Source organism: Rosa rugosa, chromosome 3 (genome assembly GCF_958449725.1).
Source record: "Rosa rugosa chromosome 3, drRosRugo1.1, whole genome shotgun sequence".
NCBI classification, from domain to species: domain Eukaryota; kingdom Viridiplantae; phylum Streptophyta; class Magnoliopsida; order Rosales; family Rosaceae; genus Rosa; species Rosa rugosa.
This window is the reverse complement of record NC_084822.1, coordinates 9,735,124-9,756,359: the sequence shown is the minus strand read 5'-3', so window position 1 is coordinate 9,756,359 and position 21,236 is coordinate 9,735,124. Positions and strand designations below refer to the sequence as shown.

The 21,236-nt window shown below is 40.4% G+C and overlaps 2 protein-coding genes across 2 annotated transcripts; both read left to right on the top strand.

Annotated features, from left to right (window-relative positions):
- Positions 1-9,240: 9,240 nt before the first annotated feature.
- LOC133735223 (receptor-like protein 7) lies at positions 9,241-11,278 on the top strand. Its single transcript, XM_062162632.1, has 2 exons — positions 9,241-11,170; positions 11,260-11,278. The coding sequence occupies exons 1-2, from the start codon at positions 9,288-9,290 to the stop codon at positions 11,261-11,263; spliced, it is 1,887 nt and encodes a 628-aa protein (XP_062018616.1). The 5' UTR covers positions 9,241-9,287; the 3' UTR covers positions 11,264-11,278.
- Positions 11,279-13,016: 1,738 nt separating this feature from the next.
- LOC133735224 (receptor-like protein 9DC3) lies at positions 13,017-13,877 on the top strand. Its single transcript, XM_062162633.1, has one exon. The coding sequence runs from the start codon at positions 13,200-13,202 to the stop codon at positions 13,689-13,691; it is 492 nt and encodes a 163-aa protein (XP_062018617.1). The 5' UTR covers positions 13,017-13,199; the 3' UTR covers positions 13,692-13,877.
- The last annotated feature ends 7,359 nt before the right edge of the window (positions 13,878-21,236 follow it).

Sequence of the window (21,236 nt, the reverse complement as noted above, 5' to 3'; positions counted from 1 at the left end):
ATCTGTAAAATGTAAGAACCTAGCTTGATACTTGGAATGAGATTTCCCTTGGGAAAGACGACAGTAGTCTGATCCGCTCCTCCACTTTGGGCATTCTCACCAGAACCTTTCCAGGATAAAGCAATCGAGAATGGAAAGCTCTCATTCACCTACAGATTAAATAAGAAATATTAAGTACAAACAAGGATAATTGCGAGTACAGAAGCTTGTCACTTCATGCAATACAGAAATTAAACAAAAAAGGAGCCTGTATATTTTACCTGAAACTCTCGGACTTTGCTGTGTCTTTGAGCAGAGGGGGAAGATCAGGGACCTAGAGAGGGAAAAATTGAAGCTCGAGGCATTGGTTAAGAGCGAATACTGAGGGATGGAAGGGTCTGGTTTAGAAGCTGGAGGGAGATGCGACGAAATTGAGCAACGAAAAGGGTCTGGGTTTGATCTTAATGCTGGTGGCGGTCATGGCGCCTCGGTGCCGCCGTCGAGCTATTAAGATTAGGTCTAACCAATTTTTTTTTTCATGAAGAGACGAATTTTCCCTCAGAAGATTGACGGAAATCACACAAATAAGGAACGATACAACTAATTAACGGTGTGTATTTATGTGAGGTCGGGTTTTGAACCCCAAGCATCATTGTGATGTTTTGTAAAGTATGTTCACCTTAATTCTCAGTGACTTATACCTCAAGTACTGTACTTAAAAATTTCCCTTAGATTTAATTTAAAGGATTAAACCACTTAAAAATTATTTTTTTAATTCCAGCAAACTGGTAAGGTGAGCACATTTTGTATCATGTTAGTATTATTTACACCCGGTTTGTCAAACCTTCAGCTCATCAAACATTAGCCATTTAAGGGAGAATCAAGATAATGATTAATGAATTTTCTCATGTACGTTGTTATCTTGAGGATTTGTTAATAGGAAAAAGGGACCGTAGGAGAGAATGTTTGAATTCATGAATATCAAGGCCATGCACGTACGGGTAGTCATGGACTAGCTTTACTAATGCAAGTTGGAAATTGTTGGTTTCCAAGGGTTTGACGTAATGTTAGTGTTATTAATTGAGTTTCCATGCAAGATTAGCATCCTAGTGCATGAAGGATTGTAATAGACATGTGACATACTTGTCACATCTCTATGTTGACAATTCTCCCAGATGTCTTCCTCCATTTGGGCGCGTTTGGCAGACTTGACTGGAATAGATTAGAAACAGTTTGGATTGGAAAATCTCAATCTCACTCGGTGTTTGGAGCAACAGTATACAAGTTGGATTGAAAATTGGAACCATAGCTAAAATATGGCCGTTGTTTGGAGAAGATATCGCCAGTTTTCACTATGGAGCTCGACAACTTCCTACGGCTCGTCGCCCTTCCTGGGACAGCTTCTGAAGCACGTTAGAAATGTCCGCAAGGAGGCCACCAGCGATGGCGGCGAGACTCCGCTGCATCATCACCAGGTCCTTGACATGAGCGACATAAGTATTGACAACCCGAGGTCGCTTCCGTTCGTGCTCTCGTTCACTAACTTGACTTACAACGTCAAGATTCGCTGGAATTAAGTTAAGTCTTTCTGGGATGTTTACTGGTTAGAGCAACCGTCTAGGCGCGACAAGGACAAATACATTATTGAACGAAATCTCCGGCGAGGCTAGAGAAGGTGAAGTGCTAGAGGTGCTCAGCGCCAACAGTTCTTGCAAGTCAACTCTGATCGACGCCTTGGCCAATCGCATCGTGGCAAAGGAGGCCACCGAGGCGTCTCCAGCAGAGAGCGTTGCCACGTCTCAATAGGAATCGACATCCTCCACGACCCAATCATCCTCTTCCTCGACGAGCCGACCTCTGGCCTCGACTCCAATCATGAGTGGCTGACGTCTGATGGTTGTGTCATGGATTGAAGGTTAGAGAGAGAAGCCCGTGGTGAGTGAATGGATAACTAATTAAATCATATTACCTCTTCAACAGGATTTGTTATCAAATTCTGACAAGATAAATATTTTCTGGCAGCAATGTATCTGAGGCTCCAAACACGCTAATCAATCAGATTGGATTTATCTTTTCCTATCAAGTGCTTATATGAAGGAAAACAAACACAGCCTTTGTTAACAATTCTCACTCTTCTTTTCTTGTTAATTTCCTACGTACAAGGAGGAAGCTAGCTGCTCCTTTTCCTACGTACAAGGTCATACTCTCTCCTTTCCAATTCGAAGGTGATGACAAGAAGAAGATGGTATGCTAAGATTTTCTTATCAAGGAAGCTTGGTGATAAGTTCAATTTTGTTGAGATTGCCCAAATTTGTGTTCAGTAAGCTTTGATAATTGTAGTTTTGCACAATTTGTGCTCAAGTTTGCGCTGGCTTTGGTTGAGTTTTGTGTTAGCATAGTGAGAATAATAGAGTAGGACTATGGTTTGTGGAGCAGGATTGTGAGGCTACTTAAGCAAGCGCCTTATATAAAGCAACTTAATTTGCAAAATTAGTATGAATCACACATAGGAAAATGAGGTAACAAATGCTGAACCGGATTTCACCCTGAAACCCAAACCGGCCCTTCAGGGCCTACCTTAGGTAAAGTTTTACCGAAAATTCGACAGAACCTGGACTTTCCCCTAAAATGAACTACCCAAATTTTACAAAACCTGGACATGAAGCTTAAACTAACATCACAACCAATTATACATTCCAAATATTTACATTCCAGGTATAATTTATATTCCGGATAGAAATTCATCTTAGCACAATCATAACATCCAAATTCTCAAATGTTAAACATTCCTCCAGCTTAAGCTCGGTTATCAGAGCAATTCTACGAAAATTAAGCCGATATCTTACATTGGTAGGTTAAGTAATAACCTACAGTCAAAACGGAAGCGGTGGATCCTAAGCCACAAATTCCTGAACGCACGACCTCGGCAATCTGAAATCTGGGCCGTTGAAAACAGAAGGGCTCAGGGAAAAGCATTGAAAACCGTTAGAGTGAGTGGACAAAAATAAAGTAAATTACTAAATAAGTTTAAAATAAGTGAATGGTTTCCCATTTTCTTCTCCATAAAATCCAGCATGCAGCACAAATAAAGAATCATTCCAAATCCGCCTTTCTAAAATCCACATTTTAGTGTAAAACGTTCGCTGACTAGAGGGTACTGCCGACTAGCCATCTCATGCCATCTAGAAGGTACTGTCTGCCAAATGACGCATCAGAGGGTATTGCCGAATAGAATCTAGGTGGCGGTGGTTAGAGGAGACTGTCGACTAACCACAGATAGTTAGAGGGTACTGCTGACTAACTATCTCATGCCATATGGATGGGACTGCCGACCAGATGACGCATCGGAGGGTACTGCCGACCAGAATATAGTGTGGAGGGTACTGCCGACCAGACTATTACCTGGAGGGTACTGCCGACCAGGTAGTGCATGCATGCGACAATGATAGCCTCCTTATCAAGCCACGTTTTAAAACTCATCTCGTTTCGATAACAATAAAAACATATTTAATCAAATATTTTAAAGGGCTAAATACTAGTTACTACCCTATGGTTTAGGTCCAAAATCAATTCAGTCCCTGGACTTCTAATTTCATCAAAAACACCTCTGCACTTTCAATTTTGATCTAATAGGTCCAATTCGTTAATATTCTGTTATGGATTCAAGTTATAGTTGGATTATTTGTTGAAAACTATTTATTTTTAATAGTAGGACTCACTCCTAAATTGACTATGCAGGCCACCTCGACACCACATCATAAAACATAAGCCATATATGAGCCACATTAACAAGTTAAATAGCTCAATTGTCGGAAAACTAACAAATTGGACCTATTAGATTAAAATTGAAAGTGCAGGGGTGTTTTTGATGAAATTAGAAGTTCAGGGACTGAATTGATTTTGGACCCAAACTACAGAGTAGTAATCTGTATTTAAATCTTAAGTTGAAACCATAATTGAAGATTTACTATTGCATGCATAATTTAATTTAAAAGCTAAGGTTCACTCACAGGTAAGCCTCACAGCTATGCTTGCTGCCTGTCGGGATCCTCCTCACTCGAGGGCTAAGTACGTACTGTACAAATTGGCAGCATATAAATAATAATAGGGAAACAATTTAAAATCAACAATTACTTCCTCAAAATAATAAGAACTCAATTTACTCATCATTTCTCCTAAACCCGGCTTTTCCAATTTAGGATTCATATTACTCGAAATCCATGATTCTCCACGATTCACCAATTTCCAAATCCTCTTTTACATTCTGTATTTTTTTCTTTTAACATGCTTTAATCCAATATGGATACCCACCGAGTTCGATTCACAACAACGAATAAAACACCCAAAATTTCAAAACTAACACTTTCCAATCGATATCCAAATTCGAATTCCCTAACACGAAGTGTGGTTAAAGGTTCCTAATCGCAGGATATTGTTTAAAAGCTAACATAAAACATTTTAAGTGGCTGCATGCGCCTCCACGCGCCCCCACCAGTGGCGGCGCGTGGGCCACACCACCTACACCAAAAGAATCCTCACAACATGCGCGCCCAAAAACTTTTGTACCTGTCACAACAATCAATTCAAGACCAATTGGCTGGAAATCGGCCCGAAAGTAAAAATTCCGGCGAAGTTCACTGTTCACCTCCGATTTCTCCTCCTCTGGTCGCTTCAAGTTGCAAGAATATTATCAAACCGATCAGTGCCTCCCCAACAACTAAACCCACCAAGGTTTCCGGCCGAAAATCAGAGATCGAACCAAAAATTCCGATGCGCACAACCTGGAAATCTCTCTTCGATTCTCTCAAATCAAAGCTTTACAACGTGAAATACTTACATGGAATGATATAGAAGGAAGAGATGATCTTTTTGTGACCGGTGGTGTGCTCAATGGCGGTCCGACGACGAAGATATCGCTGGAATTCTATTCCGGGTCCGAACGGCGAAAAAGAGGGGTCTAGATCGGGGTTTCTCGATTTTTGCTGCCAAAACTCTCTCTCTCTCTTCCCACTTTCCAAAAATAGAAGCCCCATGTCAAACCCAAAAGCCAGGAATAGTAACTTAGGTTTTTTAGTTATAACTTTTTCTTCCAAACTACGTGTCTACAAACTCGGTTTAACGTATTCTACGACTTCCACAATAAATTTTCCTAAATTATCGGGTCAACAAAAAAGTCAACTCTTCCTCCCCTAAACTGTAAAATAGAAACCCATGAAGTAAAATTGTCTTTTACTAACTGTAAACTGGTAATAAGTTAAAGTATTTCGGTACGGGGCATAACATGAGGACCTTGCATATGGGTTTATAAGGATTTGGGTCACTCCATCCATTACCAATTGGTTTTGGATGTGAACCTCAAATTACTTTATCATGGTATCAAAGCGGGTTACTACACGTGTGAATGTCGTCCAACCACATCGGCTCAACGTCACCCAATATAAGTTGTCCACGTGTATGACTTGAAAATTCGCCACACGTGCGGGGGTATGTTGAGAGTATGAATCGTACATGGAAAAATAAGGACCTTGCATATGAGTTTATAATGATTTGGGCCACTCCATCCATTGTCAATTGATTATGGATGTGAACTCATGATTACTTTATCATATTTAAGTTTAGTTTGGTGATTCCAAATTAGATTAACTCATGGTGGTTACTCAATTTTGTTATCTGGTGATTCCAAATTAGATTAACTCATGGTGGTTACTCAATTTCGTTATCTGATTCAAATTGGAGAAGCAGAAGAAGATGCACAAAGGAAACTTAAAGAAAAGCTCCCTGATTTGTTTTGGAATCGAGACAAAGAGAAAAGAAATGACCATGTTTCTTGTCCAAGTAGTGAATCTATCCACATGAAGAATTCTCTTTGGTTTTGCTTTGAGTTCTTCTTTGGAATTTCTTTACTATGAATGATGTTTGGATTTTGGTTTTCCTCAATAGAGTAGTGTTCACACGGTCACCAGGTGACCATAGATTTTTTTAATCACCCACCATTAGATTTAATTTAAAGGATTAAGATTAAAACACTTAAAAATTATTTTTTTAATCCAAGCAAACCGGTAAGGTGGGTTGATTGAAATTGATGAGCGCACATTTTATATCATGTTAGTATTGCTTACACCCAATTTGTCAACCTTTAGCCCATCAAACATTAGACATTTAAGGGAGAATCAAGATAATGATTAATGATTTTTCTCATTATTAATGTGTTGCTATATTGAGGATTTGTTAATAGAATAAAGGGACCATAGGAGAGACCTCCTAACTATAATCAAGGTCATGCACGTACGGGTACTCATGGATTAGCTTAGGGGTCATCATTTGGCCCTAGGCCTTTAGCTCCAAGCCCGCTCGGCCCGTAGGGCCGGACCCCGACCCTGCCTTTGCATTAGGGCGGGTCGGCCTGACCCTTTCTCAAATAGGGTAGGATATGGGCCATGCAAATGAAGCCCGGCCCGGCCCTTCGGCCCGACCCATTTGAGCCCATTAGGGCCAAGCCCGGACCGGCTCTATAAACCCGCTCAATTAAGCCTTATTAATTTTCTATTTTTTCTATTTTTTAAATATGTTTTTCTTTTTTTTCTATAACATACAACTTATCTCTTTCTTTTTTGAAATAATGGTAATTCTATTGATAATAGCGCATGCCAAAAATGTCATTACATACCCACCCGCTGACACATAACAATGGCCAGAACAAGGATTTGTAGAGGAGCCACAGTAGTACATAGGATAGACCAACTATATTTGAACTTATCGCTCACTTAAAAGCGAGCCTATAAGCTTTGGAAAACATAGCGAATAGACAAGCCAAACTACACTCGTTAGGTTCCTAATACAAGGGAACTTATGGTAATTAGACAAAAAGCTAAAAACATAGGTTTGGGCCAAGAGCCTAAACCCTAGCCCAAATTTAGAAGCTAATGGACTAAGGTAGAACCTCAGCCCAACAACTAAGCCCAATAGGGTAGTCACCAAGGAGATCACTCTAGGCCCAGCAGCTTGATTCGGGCCCAGTCCACCGTCTTCTCCATCATCCTCGTCGTACGTCACCTTATGGCGGAGTTCCATCCGACCCATGCCGCCGACCCGCATCGTCACGATCCACACAGCCAAGGTAGTGATCCAATCGTTCCGAGCCACGCCGCCGACCTGCATCACCACTGACCAACATATCCCCAATCGGGGTTCACACACCCCACGACCCAACGCCAACGATCGAAACCCATGGCGGCGCCGGCGGTCCAAGAAACCATTCGTGGGGATCGATCACCGGACTGTAACAACACGACCACCTGCCACCTCCACCAACCCAGCCAAACCAAAACTGAAAATACCTGGAAAAAAAACCCCTCTGACAATCCTATGGGCAGTAGACATCGATCTCCTGTTCGGCAGCAAACCCCATTTGTAATTGATTTCCTAAGCTTTATTTTCTGTAATTGGTGAGCAAATTTGAATCCATGATCCTAATTTTTGTTTCCTTTGTTAAGCAACAATTAAATTTGGAAGATAGTTAATTGTAACTTATATTTATAAATGTTACAAGTTAATTTCAATATACATATATATATATATATATATATATATATATATATATATATATATATATTAAATATGATCAACAAAAAACGATGAGTCTTGTATTATATATATATATATATATATATATATATATATATATATATATATATATATATATATATATATATATATAACCATTGAGTCATATTTTGAGAAAGAAAAAATATAATGTATTTCTTTTTGTTAAACAAAAAAAATGTCATTTTCGACCCATTTAAGCCATATTTGGCCCTATTCGGAAGGCCAGCCGACCCAGCCCTTTAGGCCCTATCGGCTCGAGTCTTTCAGGCAGGTAAGGGTTAGCGTATTTAAACCCCGACCCGACCCTACACGGCCCTAAATTTTGTTGACTTTGATTAGGCCCGGCCCGGCTCAACCCTAAGCCCTAAAATTTAGTTGAGGGCCAGCCCTAGCCCGACCCATGATGACCCCTCATTAGCTTTACTAATGCGAGTTAGAAATTGTTGGTTTCCAAGGGTTTGACGTAATGTTAAGAGTTGTTAATTGAGTTTCCATGCAGATTAGCATCCTAGTGCATGAACGATTGTAATAGACATGTGACATGTGAGTCAATCTATATATAATAAACATGAACAACAGAGAAGACACATACAACTCCAATTAAAAACTTCATCGTGAGTTTTCTTCCATTTTTCTTAGTTCCAGATTGCTTAAAATGTTTCTTCAATTCTTTAGTTGTTAGCGCTATTAGTTCAAGTCATTTTCTTTAATTTTTCTTGTAACCTAGCATGATTTTGGTTGTTTCTATTGATAATTTTTTGTATCAAAACCCTTTATTTTTCTACCGTATTTTTTTCCTTGACTTTGGTGACCCAAAATCATGTCTACACTCCTCCCTTGCTTTTGTTTCTCATGCACAATGGAGAAAGCTAGTTGCTCCTCTCTTCCTCAGTCATCCTTTTCAATATGCTCTCTCTGACAGTTCATCATTATGTCCCTATTTTTCTCCCCAGTCTCTTCCTCCCTTTGTTGACAATTCTCACTCTTCTTTTCTTGTTAATTTCCTACGTACAAGGAGGAAGCTAGCTGGTCCTTTTCCTACGTACAAACAATTATGCAACATGGTCATGAGACATGAACAAATCGACGTGGAACATATTCTTCTTGAGGCTGCCGGTATAGCAACAGCCTCTAGTCCACATCACCCATTATGTAGTAGAAATCATCTTTTCTTTTGTGATAACTAATTCCATTAATCCATTTTTAAAAGAAAAAAGAAAAGAAAAGAAGGGAACTTCAGAGGATGGTGATCACGCAGTGGCCTCTGGCTTTTCTACAGACACGGAGCACAAGCAGGATTAGGAAAGTGATGGTAGTATTGAGGATCCAGACATGCCTCTTGGTTTTGGTTAATGCTGTTGTCATGCAATTAAAAAAACAATAAACTAGGGATTATTGGTTAATGCCGTTGTCATGCTTTTCTACAGTGATCATAATGAACTAGTTGTGGACTTGAAATTCGATCAAAAATAACAAAAAACACAAAAAGCAAATTCTGCTTTCCATTAATAAATTAGGGCCGTGTTCTCCGTGTTTTGGGTCGTTGCCGACTTGCCACAAATTTCTTGTGTGTATTGAATAAAAAAGAAAAGAAATTGACCCGTACATGGTTGACCCGTACGTGATTGACTGGCGGATACAGCTCTCTTTCTCACTTTCTCTTCCATACAAATGTATGCTTTCTCCAGATCATCTAGCGCAGAATGATCAAAACATCAATTATGGGGCTATCACTGAGCTTGTGGACTAGTCTCATGCTTTCGAAACGAGTAATTCTCTTCATGTTTCATATCTTGGTTATTGCCAACTCTTTACACTCTCTGCAGCAGCCATCATCTTCCTGCCATGACGACGAGAGCTTCGCCTTGCTCCAGTTTAAGCAAAGCTTTGTCATCAATGAATCTGCTTCTGTTGGTGAGGGTGCTTATCCAAAGGTTTTGTCATGGAAACCAGCTGCTGCTAAAGGATGCTGCTCATGGGACGGGGTCGAGTGTGATGAGAAGACAGGTCATGTGATTGGACTTGATCTTAGTAGTAGCTGTCTCTCCGGCTCTATCAGCTCCAACAACACCCTCTTCCACCTTGTTTATCTTCAGAGCCTGAATCTTGCCGACAATGACTTCAATCAATCTAAAATTCCTACTACCATCAGGAATTTTCCAATGCTCCGTTATCTTAACCTCTCCGGCAGTTTCTTTTCTGGTCAAATCCCATCTGAAATTTCTCATTTGCCCAAATTGTTGTCCCTGGATCTATCCTTCAATAGTTATAGGAGTAACGGTGAAAGATCACTGAAGCTAAACCAGTCTGATCTAAGAAGGCTAGTTCAAAACTCAACTAGTCTAGAAAAGCTTCATCTCAGCTCTGTCATCATTTCTGCACCACTACCCGATTCCTTGGCAAATTTATCATTTTTGACATCTCTCCTCCTAGAGTATTGTCAGCTGCTAGGCGAATTCCCGGTAATCCTTTTTAAATTACAGAGTTTAAAATTTCTTAATATAGAATCAAATCCAGATCTCACAGGTTTTTTGCCGCCATTTGAACAAACAAGTCCTCTCATGTCATTGAGAGTTTCTAGAACAAGGTTTTCAGGATACTTCCCTTTTTCAATTGAAAAGCTTGATTCACTGAATGAGTTTGTTGCTAGTCGATGCAATTTTTCAGGTTTGCTTCCATCTTCACTCGGTAATCTTAGGCGGCTAGTTTATTTAGACCTTTCAAATAACACACTTACTGGCTCAATCCCTGCTTCTTTGGCAACCCTTACCCAACTGTCATATCTGTTACTTGATAATAATCATTTCAGTGGTTACATCCCGTCTTCTCTTGGAAATCTAACCCAGCTCACAACACTTTCGCTTGCATCAAATCAATTAACTGGTCCAATCCCATCTTCTCTAGGAAACCTCACCCAGCTCACTGAGTTAGACCTTTCTGGTAATGATTTCGATGGTCATATCCCGTCTTCCATCGGAGATCTCAACCAGCTCATAACACTTTCACTTCCGATGAATCAATTAACTGGGTCAATCCCATCTTCTCTAGGCAATCTTAGCAAACTAACTGCTCTAGATCTTTCTTCAAATAATTTGCACAGTTCCATTCCCGAGTCCATATCCAATCTCACGAATCTCGAGTATCTTTATCTAGATAAATTAAGTTTGAGCGGCAAAGTAAATTTCCAAATGTTTCAAAAGTTCCAAAATCTCCTCGTACTGTATTTATCTGGAAATAAATTGGAATTATTGTTCGAAGAGACAAGGTTTCTGAATGCAACAGCAACTTTTCCAAACCTAATGACTCTAGGATTGGGTTCTTGCAACATAACAGAGTTCCCAAGTTTCCTAAGATACCAAGAAAATTTGAGGTGGCTGGATCTTGCTGAGAATGGAATGCATGGTCAAGTACCGAAATGGATGTGGAACGTAAGCACAGAAAGTTTGACAGTCATGAACATTTCTCATAACTTCCTTTCCGGCTTTGACCAACCTCCAGTTGTTCTTTCGTGGAGCGGCCTACAACTCTTGGATCTCTCGTCCAACATGATTCAGGAATCACCACTGATACCTTCACCATCCATTGAGTACTATCTGATTTCAAACAATAAGCTAAGTGGAAAACTTTCGCCTTTGATTTGCAATCTGACATCTCTGAATTACCTTGATTTGTCAGATAACAAGTTGAGTGGCATGCTTCCGCCGTGTCTCGGGAACTTGAGTGATAATCTGCGAGTTTTAGACCTTGGAAACAACTCTTTTGAAGGCTATCTCCCTCAAACATACACGAGAAATCTGACGATGTTTGATGCTAGTGATAACAAATTGCAGGGAAGATTACCAAGGTCATTGGCGAATTGCGTAATGCTCGAGTTTCTTGTTCTGTCAAACAATGAATTCAATGATGTTTTTCCCCTTTTGGTTGGGGACTCTCCCGGAGTTGAAACTTTTGGCACTGCGCCATAATGCGTTCCACGGTACGGGTGTGATAAGGAAACCTGAAAAGAATCTAGATCATTTCCTTCAATTGCGCATTCTTGATCTATCTTTCAATAATTTCTCAGGCAACTTCCCATTTGAATACATATTCTCTGGAAATGCAATCAAAGGTACCACTTCGAATCAATTCTCATACATGAAGACAACCTCAGATGTTCTTTTTTTTTTTTTGAAAAGGGCCGGTGCGGCTGCCCTCACGCCTTCATTAATGAAACTGTCGAATACAAGGGGGGGACATTTAGCCTAAACCCCTGATTACAATAAGCATAAAGAGTACGACCCGAAATGATATCAGGAAACTCTACAAAAAACATGTATTCAAAAAAGCACCAATTAGCAAAGAGCGCACTACTGGCTTCTCCATTTGCTTTAACATTGCGGTGACATAACAGAAAGATAACTCGATGACTACGTAGCATAATTACCATAGGCACAACTTTTCTGTTATGTTGCCGTCGGGAGAGAACTCCTACGACACGCAGTTTCACCCTGCCACTAGGAGGCAGCGACCATTTGCAAACGCAAGGAACTCGCTGCCTAGCTAGAGCAGGAACATTACTGCCACTAGAGGACAGCGACCATTTGCAAACGCAAGGAACTCGCTGCCTACCTAGGACAGACCAGGCACACAAAGGGTGCAGTCCGGGACCAAGCCCACGTCGCCCTGCCACAACTCGGCAGGGACTTATTACCGGCATATAGCCACCATAACCTGAAAAAGACAAAAAACAATAAAACTTAAACCAATAAAGCGAATTTGGGCCCAGAGCCCAGGCCCAAACTGCACATAGCCCAACCAAAGAGGGGCACAGACTGCAAGCCGCACGCCGCCGTCCTGCAAGCCAGATCCACACCGTCCGACTGGCATGAATCCGCCTGCGAGGAGCACCGTCTCTCTCAGTCCACCCGATTCGATCACCATCCCACCGCAGCCTGAACAAACACCCAAGACGAGCCCGACCAGGTACCCACCCATCCCAGCACCAAGACGCCACACAGCTGCGCCGCAAAACATCGGGCCACCCCGGCATGAGTCTGAACGGCAACAGCATCCGGATCCACAGACAGAATAGATCCAGATCTGGATCGACTACGCCCAGAACACCAAATCGCCGCCGCCCAGTCCCAGAACTCAGAAGCAAAGATGACACCTTAACAGCACCGCACCTCCGCTCCTCACCTGCAGAAGTCCACAAGCTGCATCGAGAACTCACAGATCGACCACAACCTGCCACCTTCCCACGGCCACGTCTGCGCCTGAGCCCCCCTCCGGAATGCGTAAAAACAACACAGACCCGTCCGACGACGACGTCCCAAGGACGCGCCGCCGGACGGAGCATCACTCTCTGTCAGGAAAACCAGGCGCGTGAGGCGCGTTCTTTTTTCTCTTTTTTTAGCTTTGAGTCGCGATTCTTTTTTTTTCATCATACCTCAGATGTTCTTTTTAATCCTTCATATGGCGGTAAGTATTTCTCCTTCACAATCACAAGTAAAGGTGTGAACTTATTCTATCCCAAGATTCCAGAGGACTTTGCAGCCATTGACATCTCAAGCAACAGATTCGAAGGGAAGGTTCCTGAATTCATTGGGGCCCTGACGGGGCTTCGTTGGCTCAATATGTCCAACAACATTCTCACTGGTTTGATCCCCTCATCCTTGGGAAAATTAAAGTTGCTTGAATCGTTGGACCTTTCACAGAACAAACTCTCAGGGCAGATCCCTCGACAACTGACACAGATTACATTCCTTGCAAAATTCGATGTCTCTCACAACAATCTCAGTGGTCCTATTCCTCGTGGAAGCCAGTTTGCTACATTTGAGAGTACTTCATATGAAGGAAACCTGGGGTTGTGTGGAGATCCATTGCCAAAGAAATGTGGCAATGAAGCTCCTCAATTGCTACCTTCAACAGAAGAAGAAAATGGTTCTGATTTTGGAAATGAATTGGATTGGATATTTGTTCTGGCAGGATCTGTGTGTGGGTTGCTAGTTGGAAGGGTTCTTGCAGTCGTCCTCATCACAAGGAAGCGTGAGTATTTCCTTGAGATTGTGGGGATACTGACCAGACTAATGAAAAAGAAAAGTGAGAAGAGGACTCGGAGAAATTGAGCTTATTTGTTTGCCTAATGCATCTACCCATTCTTTCTGTTTTTCCCCATGTGTGTTTGTGTTTCTTTCTTTCTCCTCCCTACACTTGCTCACGCGGTATCTTCTCCTCTGTAATAAGCTTATTTAGAGTGTGTACGTTGAGTTCAAGTACGTAAAGTTCAGTTGCTTGTTCATCTCATTCAGGCTAATGCCTTGTCTTACATCAAGCTATGAATGTGCATATATTAATTGTTTCTGTTCCTAGACAAAATTCAGAAAATTCAACTACTGAGAAACAGAATGAATAGACCATCATTGTACAGTAAAAAAATCAATTCATTTTAATGGTTAAAGTAGACAAAAACATGCTTAATTATCAACTGAATTTGACTGGAGTGGAGAAAAATTCAAAGCGTATGCCTTTTAATCATTACAGAGACTTTACTAAAACCAGGACTTTCACTTAAATCATCTAACATAGCCCGAGTTATATAAAAGGGGGGGGCTGTGCCATAGAATGCACGCCCAGATCACCATCTAAGCAACAATTGGGTAGTATATCAGCAACATTATTCATATCTATGCAGACATGAACCAAACTATACTCCAGGAAAGAAGCTTGAAGGTGCAAACAAGAGTTGATGATGGACTTCAAAGGATGAAAATCATCTACATCCTGCTGCATCAGATAAAAAAGGATCTCAGAATCATACTCAATGGCCAATCTTTCAATTCGCAATCTAACAGCCATTTTGAGACCAAGTAAAAGACCCCATGCTTCAGCGACAATCACTTCCTCATTGCCAATGAAAGCAGCAAATCCCTCAATTCACACACCGGAAGTCTCGGATGACGCCACCAGCTCCAATCTTGCCACCCTGTAAGCTCTTCGCTTCATCGACATTAAGTTTATACCATCCAAGACAAGGTTTGGACCACTTGACAGGAATGAAGCAACTTGTTTTCTCAACATTACCAATACCCTGAGCATCATGCTATACCAAACTTTGGTAATGTCAATTATACCAAGCTTGTTTTCTATTTTAGTTTTTTGCCCAAGGGATTCTCTCTCAAAATTTTTTTAATAAAAGGGGTTCACAGATCTTGTTTGGACTTTGGACAATAATTTCACAATTTAGAAGTAAAAATGAACAAAAGAAAGTGAAACAGCATCATGTTGCTCCATCAAAATTTGCAACAAATAATGAAATATGAGACGGTGAGAGGACAAACCCAAAAACAAAGCTAAGAGTTCTAGCTAAGTAGATGGAAAAGATAATGGGCCAACCTCTTCCCCATGAAACCCAATAGACATTGTGCAACGTTTCTCCATCACATTGCAAGAAATAAGATGCTTCTCAAGCAAGGCATCAAACGCTGATCTATCATCTTCTGTATCAACACAATAGAAATAACCGCAAAACCCTTCTAAAGAGAGAGAGAGATGGTATTGACTCGGAGAAGGCGAGGATTTGCCTGACGACGTCGGGGTCGAATTGAGAGACGGGGGGGAGGAAGAGATTGCTGAAGTTCTTCTTGGAGAGCGTGCGCCGTTAACTTGAACCCATTCTTCTTCAAGTAGGCTTCCACGAATTTCTGAGCTTCTCCTCGTCCATTTCAAACTAGCAACCTCTCCGATTTGCAGACCCCGTATATCTTCCTTTTATGTAAATCTTCTCGACTCAGAAATCCTGGGCCGTATTCATGCTTATGGGCTTTCTGGGGTTCAAACAGTTTGGGCTTCTTTCCATTCAATTTTTGATTCTAGACTCCAAATAATGCACAGTGCACTGACCTCAATCAAATCATGTCAAGCTTCAGTAAAAGGCAAATGTCCCAAAATAAGATGGCTAGCAGTGTTCATGACCATAGGTTAGGTTAGATAATGAGATTGGGGTTAATAGCTTATATATTATCATATGCTCCGAAGAAGTCTCCGAAAACTTCTCTCTATGTGACAAAGGAGGAGAGGATAAAATAGGCTAAAAAAAAGAAGCTTAATTGGGTATTAGGGAACAAAATCAATTATCTTATGGATCCCACCAAGGGACTAATTTCCTTAAAATTAGAGTATTTGGGCATTTTCCCTTAATTTAAAGGATTGAGATTACATTCTCAAAAAAAAAAAAAAAAAAAAAAAAAGAAGATAAAGAAAAAAGGATTGAGATTAGAACACTTCAAAATTATAATGTGGGTTTATTTATATCGTGTTAGTATTGTTTTCACCCTGTTTGTCAACCTTCGGCACATCAAACATTAGCCATTAAAGGGATAATGATTAATGATTTATTCGCATTAATATCTTGAGGATTTGTTAATAAGAAAAAGGCACCGCAGGAGAGAATGTTTGGTTTCATGAACATCCTAACTATAATCGGGTTAGTTTTACTAATGCAAGTTGGAGATTGTTGGTTTTCAAGGATTTCACGTAATGTTAAGAGTTATCGATTGAGTTTCCATGCAAGCTAGATTAGCATCCTCGATTGTAATATAGACATGCGACAAGTAAGTCCATCTCTATATATAATAAACATGCAACAACAGAGAAGACACATACAACTTCAGTCAAAAATTCTATCATGGGTTTTCTTTCATTCTTAGTTTCATATTACTTAAAATGTTTCTTCAATTCCTTAGTTGTTAGCCTCACTAGTTCAAGTCATTTTTTTTCATTTTCCTTGTAACCTATTATGATTTCAGTTGTTTTCATTGCTAATTTTTTGTAATAGTGGACAGTTTCACTACTAGCATATGCCTCATAGGACACTGTCATTTTTCTGTATCTTTTGCTTTTGAGGATACGAATAACCGTATTTAAAAGTCATTAGATACGGTGCAGTCACGGAATGAAAAAGAGTATTCTCTATAGCAGGCTCCACTAACCAAAAGCCACGGTTTTAACTTTAGTGTGTCATTTTTTTATTTTAATTTTAAATATTGTATTAATTTTTTTCTCTCTCCTCATTTTCTTTTAATTTCAATGTCTTCATGGTGTCCACCTTAATTATCATTTTTTTTATCTTTTTTCTTTTCTTTTCATTATATCTGCTTCATTTTACAATATTAATTGTATTTCTTTTTGGTCTAAATAACTTTAATTTTAATTTTTGTTCGATCAAACCGCCGACATCGGGAGCTCCGCCGTCTCTCTCTCTTCCTCCTTCACTTTCTCCCTCCTCCCCCTTCTTAACTTCCTCCGCCACACAAATCTCCTCCGCTCACTACTAGAAAAATCTCTAGCACCCACCCCTTTTGGATACACTTTTCTAACCGTATCATTTGAGTAGAGCAAATGGCACCCATTTATATTTTTAGTGTTATTTGTTTAATGGATACTGATAACTGTGACAAAATAAAAAATATAATCAACAAAATAATCTAATATATCTATTAAAGACAAAAATCCGTATTCATTGCTAAGTAAAATACTAAATTGATGTATTATATTAAATATTCAGATAAATATATTATATAGATACATTTAAGGGTGTGAAGTAATATTATCTAACTATTTATTAATTTATTTAAAATTACAAATTAATCATCTTTTTCTTGCAACCATATCAACAGAGAGAGAAAAATTGAAAAATAATAGGGGCTGTGACCACTTACCCAATTTTAGACAGAAAATTGCCCACTTACTTCACCAAGAGTTATTTAACCCCATTTACCCAAACTAACAGTGTTTGACAGTATTACCCTCATTTTAATTAATAAATTACATTAATCTCTCTCTCTCTCGCTCGCTCACTCCCTCCCTCACGCTCACGGCCCAGAACCTCGATGCCTGGTGATGATCCTCGTCGCCTCGATGCCCGGTGATGATCCGCGTTGCCGTCGTCTCCGGTCACGAAAACCAAACCTCCTTCACTTCTCTGATGGTGGCGATGTCAAGGCCTTCGGAATCCGACTGAAACTCTGTCTCTGTCAGATCCGATTGGCGGAGCAGTACAGCCTGGTGATGATCCTCGTCGCCTCGATGCCCGGTGATGATCCTCGTCGCCGTCGTCTCCGGTCACGAAAACCAAACCTCCTTCACTTTTCTAATGGTGGTGATGTCGAGGCCTTCGGAATCCGACTGAAACTCTGTCTCTGTCAGATCCGATTGGCGGAGCAGTACAGCAATCGGAGCAACCATCTCGGTGCCGCGACGCTGTCGGAGCCAGCCTGTCATTCGGACCGCTACCTCCTTTGGCGCGGTCAAGTATGGAGGTCGCACATTCTGCTTCTCTCAGATTGGTGAATGGCTGCGTGGCACTACTGTTATGGTTTCTTCTCTAGCGGCTGGCGTTCGAGGTGGTCATGCCTTCTGGTGTTGCGCGTCTCAAGGTGATGGCATGGATTGTTTTGACTGGCTACTCTGGGATTGGTGTTGATGTGTTGGTGGCTCCGAGCCCCGTGGGTAGGCCACCAGATCGAGGTTTCTCTTAACATAAGAGATTTATCTACTTGATCAGGCACTTGGAAATGGTTATTTGGAAGATAATAATAACCCATTATTGGCCCCCAGTAGACACATTATTGGCCCCTAGTAGACTTTGAAATGAGGGACAGGGATCACAATAGTGTGGTGTATTGATAAGTTACCTGTTGTTTTCTGTGTATTAAAGACAAATTATCTGTGAATCATACAAAATGGTGCATTTTTGGTGGTCTATTGGGAGGCAGTAGAGACATTGAACTTTGTATTGGGGGGCAATAATATGATTATTGGGAGCCAATAATATGATTATTGGGAGCCAATAATATGATTATAAATTGATCAATTGTTCCTGTAGTTTATTCATTTTGGTTTTGGGAGTTCATACAATTCACTGGACGGCAATAATATGATTTTTGGGAGGCAATAATATGATTATTGGGGGGCAGTAATATGATTACTGGGGGGCAATAATAGCCGGATTCCTGATTCCAGTCATCGGTCGCTTGATTTCGGTTACCGGTTCCCGGAATCCGGTCATTGGTCGCCGGAATCCGGTCACCGTTCGCCGGAGTCCGGTCACCGGTCACCGGTCGCCGGAGACCGCGCCGGCCACCGGTCGCCGGAGACCGCGCCGGCCACTGGTCACCGGAGCACAGCAAGGTGGAAGGTGACTTCTCTCTCTAAGTGAGAAAGAAGGAGAGGGCAAAAAAGTCTCAAAAAAAAAGAAAAAAGAATTAATTGGGTAAAGGGGAAATAATCCCTTAGAGTGTTTTGGGTAAATGGGGTTAAAAAACAGTTGGTGGAGCAAGTGGGCAATTTTTAGCCTAAAATCGGGTAAATGATCATTTTCCCAAAATAATATTATGAGACTTTATGATATGCAAGTTCGTATTTATTAGAAAATAAAAAATTAAATTAATATATTATCCCTGTCTTTTGATTTTGAACACTGTTTTTATGTGTCTAAACTATATACCGAAAACTGTGACTTTTGCTATTTGATACTTTAATCGGTATGGAAATATAATATCTTTGAATATTAAATAATTAATATATCATTTCATAGTAGCATAAAATAATAAAATTTCATTTAACATTCAAATTAATCGTATTTCTAGAAGTAACTTTTGTATATAATTACTATTATACGAAAATCTTAATTAAAAGCTTATGGTTATCCACTTATCCATAATAATTTAAATGGTGGGTTTAATTCTTCAAGGAAAATTCCAATTAGGTTGTTCAGTTGTTCTAGCCTCTAGGCCTCAATAACATTTTCTTTGCTGAATCTGGTTTCATTCTTAGCAAAGAGCTGCCCAGCGAACATCAAATCGTCGATCAATCCACGAGGTATGTAATGTGTAACCCCTGTCCCCTAATGAAGTTTCCCTAAGAGATTACAATGATTTTGATAAGGTGTGACTTGATTGTAGGGTGGATCAATCTTGGTGGGCGACTGCGGCAGTTTGAGAAGCTTCAAAAGTCCAGAGCAGTTAAAAACTTCAAAGTTTTCAGATTTTGACATGAAAGAGGAAGAGATAGAGAGAGAGAGAGGATCATAGGTATTTTTTTTTTTTTTTAACAGTGGACATAGAGAATTTAGAGGCTCAATCTGGGAGAGAGATATGGTTGGGTGAATTCAACAACGGAGAGATATGGGTTTATCTTCAGCCCCTTTACTTTTCTGCCATGTTTTTCTCCTTCCTTGCTTGTTTCCCATGCATAATGGAGAAAGGTAGCTGCTCCTATCTTCCTTAGTCATCTTTTTCAATCTGCTCTTTCTCTAATGGCTCATCGTTATGTCCTCTCTTTCTCCCCAATTTCTTCCTCCCTTTGTTGACAATTCTCAGTTTTCTTTTTCTCGTTTCCTACGTACAAGGAGGGAGCTAGCTGCTCCTTTTCCTACGTACAAACAATTATGCAACATATGCTTCTAAAGAAAACCATGAGACATGAACAAATTGACGTGGAACATATTCTTCTCGAGAGTGCCGGTATAGCAGCTGCCTCAAATCCGTGCCACCATTATATAGTAGAAATCATCTTTTCTTTTCTTTTTTGATTACAAACGGGGCATAAAACAGGCCCAAACAGAAACAAAGAATTAGTCTTGGTGGTATTGAGGAGAACCCAGACGTGCCTCTTTGTTTTGGTTAATGCCGTTGAGGAGGACCCAGACGTGCCTCTTGGTCTTAGACTTGAAATTGGATCAACAAATTCTGCGTTCCATTGATCAATTAGGGGCGTCATCTCCGTGTTTTAACATGTAGTTGTCAAACAGAAACAAAGAACTAGTCTTGGTAGTATTGAGGAGGACCAAATTCGACGTGCCTCTTGCTTTTGGTTAATGCCGCTGTCATGTCATGCTTTTCTACAGTGATCATAATGAACTAGTCTTAGACTTGAAGTTTGATAAAAAAATTCTGCGTTCCATTGATCAATTAGGGGCGTCATCTCCGTGTTTTAACATGTAATTATTTGGGTCGTTGCCGCTTTTCTCTTTTTGTGCGTATTGAAAAAAAAAAATGACCCGTGCATGGTTTACTGGCGCATATACCGCTGTCTTTCTCACTTTCTCTTCCATACAAATGTATGCTTTCTCCAGATCATCTAGCGCAGAATGATCCATACATCAACTGTGGGGCTTTCACTGAGCTTGTGGAATAGTCACATGCTTTCAAAACGAGTAATTCTCTTCATGTTTCATTTCTTGGTTATTGCCAACTGTTATACACTCTGCATGTGGTGACCCGAGAGAGGGGTCCCACAGCGCAGCGACCCCGAGCCAATGAGAAACCGACATGTCACGAATGACATCCCGATAACTTATCAACCCGAAATCGCAAGGCTTTTTGGGTTTAGACTGTTGGTTTACAAAACACTTTCTTGGACAAATCATTCTAGCAACTGGAAACGGAATTTAAAGTGGGCTAAAGGATTTGGGCTTACAATAGGAGCCCAATTTGGAAAATAACAAATCACTAAGTAAATACAAGTATGAGAGACGCGTCCCAGAGTTACGGGTCTCCCGAAATTTTGTAAATAAGCGAGTGGAAAACAAATAAAAAGTAAATAAATAAGCTACTTCAAAATCCGATAAGAGACTAAGACCTTAATTTAATAAAGTAAAGAGAAATACGCCA